This window comes from Drosophila miranda, assembly GCF_003369915.1.
Source record: "Drosophila miranda strain MSH22 chromosome Y unlocalized genomic scaffold, D.miranda_PacBio2.1 Contig_Y1_pilon, whole genome shotgun sequence".
NCBI classification, from domain to species: domain Eukaryota; kingdom Metazoa; phylum Arthropoda; class Insecta; order Diptera; family Drosophilidae; genus Drosophila; species Drosophila miranda.
The window spans coordinates 27,082,110-27,088,109 of NW_022881603.1; the positions used below are offsets into that span (position 1 = coordinate 27,082,110).

At 46.5% G+C, this 6,000-nt stretch overlaps 1 protein-coding gene across 1 annotated transcript; it reads right to left on the bottom strand.

Moving 5' to 3' along the window:
* Window positions 1–4,043: 4,043 nt before the first annotated feature.
* LOC117191750 (splicing factor U2AF 50 kDa subunit-like) lies at window positions 4,044–5,774 on the bottom strand. The gene is made up of 2 exons (XM_033396530.1): window positions 5,679–5,774; window positions 4,044–5,614 (listed from the first exon to the last, which is right to left on the bottom strand). Exon 2 carries the CDS (start codon window positions 5,598–5,600, stop codon window positions 4,059–4,061), a length of 1,542 nt encoding a protein of 513 aa, XP_033252421.1. The 5' UTR covers window positions 5,601–5,614; window positions 5,679–5,774; the 3' UTR covers window positions 4,044–4,058.
* Window positions 5,775–6,000: the final 226 nt, after the last annotated feature.

A 6,000-nucleotide genomic window follows, 5' to 3' on the forward strand; every position in this document is an offset into this window, starting at 1 on the left:
TTCTTGTATAGACTTTGATTCGTTTGCAGAAAAAACTAACACACCCCCATCCGTGAATTAACATTAATGCGGAAAACGCTCCGTGTACAAACAGAATTATTTCTACATTTTTTACAAATAATAATATAATAAAATAAAAAACTAAAAATAATAAAAAATATAAATAAATAAAACAAATTAAAAAAAAAAATTAAATAAAATAAGAAATTGAATAAAAAAAAATAAATCAAAAATAAATATATATAATTAAAACGAGGGGGAACGTTGTGAGTTGCTGCGGACACCGCAACTCTACGGTTATACCCGATACTAAGTCAGTATGGCTTTCCTCCGGCAGACGCCGCTAATATTAAACGACATGACAAAGAGTGCGTGCGAGAGAGACAGAAAATCAGTCTGAGCGTGACGTCGGGCGCTGCGTAGCCACTGCAAATTGATTTGTTCCTATTGGCTATAAAAATGATTTGATCTGATCCAGATTCAGCAATCTGATAGATATGGTCATTATCTATGATTCTGCGTTTTTAGTTTTCTCGAATGTGCAATATTGTGGATGCAACAGATTTTCGTTCTTTGTGTGGGCGGAAGGGGGTGGGGCGAAATTTTGAGATACACGTTTTATAGTAAGATCTAACAGGAGTGCGGATACCAAATTTGGTTACTCTAGCCTTAATAGTCTCTGAGATTTTTGAATATCCCCAGATTTTCGTCCTTTGCGGGGGCGGAAAGGGGTGTGGCGAAATTTTGAAACAAACTTGTCTCGGTCCGATATATTAGGAGTGTGCATACAAAATTTGGTTGCTCTAGCTTTTGTAGTCTCTGAGATCTAGGCGCTAATGTTTTACTCTAAGCAAAGCCGCCTATGCTACGTGTGTGTTAGAGAGAGACAGGGCGAGAAAAAAATGAAATTGTTTTCTTGATGCTGGCTATAATAATAATACGATCCAATTCAGATTCCGCAGTCTTAAAGATATGGTCATTCTCTACAATTCTACGTTTTAAAATTGTGGATGCCACAGATTTTCGTCCTTTGTGGGGGCGGAAGTGGGCGGGGCGAAGTTTTGAAATATTTTTGTAGCATATCACAGAAGTCTGGATCCAAAACATCGTTGCTCTAGCTCTTATAGTATGAGTATTGGGTTATATTAGATTTGTGGTAAAAGTGGATGTGTGTAACGACCAGAAGGAATCGTTTCCGACTCCATAAAGTATATATATTCTTGATCAGCATCAATAGCCGAGTCGATTGAGCCATGTCTGTCTGTCCGTCTGTACGTCCGTCCGTCTGTCCGTCTGTCCGTCCCCTTCAGCGCCTAGTGCTCAAAGACTATAATAGCTAGAGCAACGATGTTTTGGATCCAGACTTCTGTGATATGTCACTGCTACAAAAATATTTCAAAACTTCGCCTCGCCCACTTCCGCCCCCACAAAAGACGAAAATCTGTGGCATCCACAATTTTAAAGATATGAGAAAACCAAAAACGTAGAATTGTAGATAATGACCATATCTTTAAGACTGCGGAATCTGAATTGGATCGTATTATTATTATAGCTAGCATCAAGAAAACAATTTCATTTTTTCTCGCCCTGTCTCTCTGTAACACACACGTAGCATAGGCGGCTTTGCTTAGAGTAAAACATTAGCGCCTAGATCTCAGAGACTACAGAAGCTAGAACAACCAAATTTGGTATCCACACTCCCAATATATCGGACCGAGACGAGTTTGTTTCAAAATTTCGCCACACCCCCTTCCGCCCCCACAAAGGACGAAAATCTGGGGATATTCAAAAATCTCAGAGACTATTAAGGCTAGAGTAACCAAATTTGGTATCCGCACTCCTGTTAGATCTAACTATAAAACGTGTATCTCAAAATTTCGCCCCACCCCCTTCCGCCCACACAAAGGACGAAAATCTGTTGCATCCACAATATTGCACATTCGAGAAAACTAAAAACGCAGAATCATAGATAATGACCATATCAATCAGATTGCTGAATCTGGATCAGATCAGATTATTTTTATAGCCAATAGGAACAAATGAATTTGCAGTGGCTACGCAGCGCCCGACGTCACGCTCAGACTGATTTTCTGTCTCTCTCGCACGCACTCTTTGTCGTGTCGTTTAATATTAGTGGCGTCTGCCGGAGGAGAGCCATACTGACTTAGTATCGGGTATAACCGTAGAGTTGCGGTGTCCGCAGCAACTCACAACGTTCCCCTCGTTTTTTTTTCATTTGGATCCGAATGGGATGACTATACCATGTAGATACCGAAAGAAAAATACATCCTCGAGGGTATAGACGAAATTTCCCATGAATTGCAGAATAATATTTGTGTATTTTACATGTTCCTTTTTTGTTGTTTCTTTTATTTTGTGATGCGGAAATGTGATTTCAATTTTAGTCTATAAAAATGCGAAGCAACAGGTTCTTGGAAGTGTGTGTGGCCTGAGGGGGGGCTCTGTTTTATTAATTAAACCCGAAATTCCCCGCTCATCCAACGGATCGTTTTTTTTTACCCGTTTTTAAAGATTCAAATTTTGCAGAGCTCGTATTTGAATAAAGTTCATTAGGATTTATTGTTGGTCTTTAATCTCCAATATATTCATGGATAGATCTTCATTAAAAGTTGTGTTTAAATTGTGGGAGATTTCCAGATGCATATCTCTGGGATATCATTAGCGGAAGAACAAATTTTGTATCTAGATATCATTAGAGGGCAATAGAAATCTAAGAACAAGATCTCTGGCCAATTTATAGGCGGCTTCTAGACCTAAACTATCATTAGTGGGGGCAGAGAAAACAACTAAAGATTTTACTAATTAAAGTTCGGATAGCGCTCCCTCCCGCTTCTCCTAACCCTTCCACAGAGATAGCTTCCACAAATCAATTGATGGATATGGATAAGGAGAGGACAAGCTTCTGGGGCTCTTAAATAGAGACATCATCGAGGAGGAGGAGGAAGGCGTTGCCTCGGGGCGGTAGCCTGCCCATATAATTATCTACTACATCATATTCAAATGAAATGAAATGAAATCATGTGAAATGCAATTAAAAATGCATAGAGAATGGTAACCACAAAGCGAAGGAAAGGGACGGAGAGAGAGAGAGATAGAGAGATAGAGAAAGAGAGAGAGAGAGAGAGAAAGAGAGAGAGGAGTTCACTCAACTGTGGATTTGATTTCTTAATTTCGATTACCTAACATATCCCGAGGGGAGCAGGGGGCAGGGGGCAGGGCCCTAAGCCCTAACCTCGGACACAAATCGAAAGAGAAGTTGTTTGACCAGAAGATGCAGGAGGGGGAGATGGGAGGGGGAATAGAAGATGTTGAATCTGGACGAATGAGCACTCAATCCAGTTAATCCCCCGCTTTTGTGGCACAGATCATAAAAATTTACAAACAAAAATCAAAAGAAATCCTTTTTCTTCTCTCTCTCTCAGAGTTCTCTCCCTCGCTCTGATCCATCGATGGAATTTTAATTGTATCCGCTGTATCTCTATGGGCGTTTATTAATTACCCATCGAGGAGGCAGCAGCAGGGCATTGATTTTCATGGGACAGCCGGAGCGACAGAGCGGCATCGAAAGAAGTTTTTTTTCTTTCTAGAGCTAGAGGAGAGGGGAGGTGGTGTGGCAGCCTCTCCTCTGGTAAATGACATTATCCAAAGGCGTTGAATGACGGTGGGGACTCCCCAGAGCTTTAAGGATTGCAGCCTTAAGTCGGTTTCCCTAATTGAATCCCAAAATGAAAGGCGTATCCTTCCAGAGATATTTTTGAAGCGATTTCTTGGGCAGCAGATGAGAGTTCTCAGCGAAAGAGAGGGGAGAGTGCTCTCAGCGAAGGAGAGGGGAGAGCGCTTTCTGCGAAAGAGAGAGGGGTATGGACTTATCTCTGGTATCGTCTCTGAGGCGATTAAATCCCTTAAAGAACGACTTTCAGCGCAAAAGATACGAACATTCGCACAGATACCACGATTTCTTACAGCTCTAAAGGCTTTTCAGATTACGGCAACTTGTTTATTTATCTGTAGAAAGGCAGAAAAGACACCCCCAAGGATTAAACCTTAAATTGGGAATGGAATTGAGACCTTGAATCACACAAATCGTTCCCTAAACCGAACATAGCCGAACCATAGCCTTTATTTTGAGACAAATACTTGTCGCGATCGAAGAAGGAACCAATGACAATGCGGCCGCTGAACTTGCGGCCACTCAGGGCGCCCAGAGCCTTCTCGCTGTCCTCGATGGTCCCGAAGTGGACGTACACCTTGCCGCAGCCCTTGGGGCGAGTGCCAGAGTCCCCTCCTCCTTCCCCTTCCGATCCGCTGGCCTGGGGGCGTGGTATCTTGAGGCTAAGAACCTCGCCGTACTTGCTGCACTCCTGCTCGATGTCGGTGCGTATGTCCTCGTACTCCTCGTTGTCCAGCAGCTCCTCCGGCAGCACCATATTGAGAAGGCACAGCACCTGGGTGGCATTGTTCAGCCCCGCCGTGGAGCTCGTGAGGGATGTGGCCACAAGGCCGGGCACTTGGATGAGGATCTGCTGGGTGCCCGCGTACCGGCCGCTGGGTATCCGGCGGTCCCCGAGCTGCATGCCGTTCAGATTGGCACTCACCTGTTCCGTGAGCAATGGATCGACGTACTCGAAGAAGGCGTACCCCGTGCTGAGCGTTGTGCTGGGGTCCCTGACCAGATTGAAGCCCCGCAGCTGGCCGAACGACAGCAGCAGCTCCTTGATCTGCGTCTCGTTCAGGCACGTGGGCAGGCCCCCCATGTAGATCTTGTGCGGCGAGTCCGGAACGAGGTTGGAGATCGCCTCGCTGCCCAGGCTCCCAGTTTCCGCTGAGGACGACAGGGACTTGCCGGCCACCGATGAAGCACTGCCTCCGACGGCATCTGGGATCCGGCCAGCGCCAGCGGCAGCGCCAACGGAACCCACTGGATGGTAGTCGTGTGGCCGTCGGATCTTCAGCACCTGTCCACGGAACGAGATGCCATCGAATGTGGTCGCCTGGGTGGCCTCCTGCATCGAACGGAACTCGATGAAAGCGAAATTCTTGTCGAGATTCGCCTGGCAGGACAGCACCGCCTTCCCGTCGAGACAGAGCTGGCCGCCACAGTCGTCGCCGAGCAGCAGGAACTGCTGGTTGAAGAAGGCCATGATGTCGTCCTCGGTGACGCCGAACGGTATGTTGCCCACGTAGAGGCGACGCGCCTGGCGCGTCACCATCGCAATGGCCGCCGTGGCCGCCGTCGGCTGGGTGTCCGACTGGATGCGCGCCGTGATCTGGCCACTGGCCTGCATGGCCTTGTACTGCATGGGCGTCACATGGGCATAGCCCTCGGGCGGCACATCCCACAGGCTGGCGCCGTGGCGGCGACGTTTTGGAAGGGATTTTCTGGCCATGGCACTCGAACGGGTGGCACGCGAACGGGATCGGTAGCGGGAACGGGAGTGGGAACGGGAGCGGCAGCGATCTTTAGAGCGGGAACGATTCCTGAATCGAGGACGTGTGTAGCAGGAAACCGCCTGCTCGGATTTGCTGCCACTTCGATTGCGGTGCGAGAGGCGCTTTTCTATTTTCCGACCACCACCCATTGATATCTCTCTCGCTGGAAAACACATGGGTTGTTTTTTAGGGGGAAATACGTGCGGGAAAAACGATGAAAATCTTACTCGTAAAACAGCGCAAGAATTCACTTTCCTTGTTATTTTTTTCGCGTTGACAGCTTTCACAATGATTGGCACTTTTTCCCTTAGAGAGGAGACAGGGTTGCAAGGTGCTGACCGGGCAGGCGCCCCCTAGAGTTGTATCTGACAGCGGCAGGGGGCAGGTGCACCGGCAGGGTTAATTAAAACCCAAATCTAAGGTATTTCTCCTTAGAAAATCGATTAAGAAATACCTTTGACCAAGGAGAGCACCAGCGACATTCCATGGAAAGACACAACTTCATTTGGGATCCTCCGATTCGAGCGACTCAATTAATTCCCATAAAGG

Coding starts and splice junctions, on each gene's coding strand:
- LOC117191750 (XM_033396530.1), bottom strand. CDS start 5,600: ATGGGTGGTGGTCGGAAAATAGAAAAGCGCCTCTCGCACCGCAATCGA.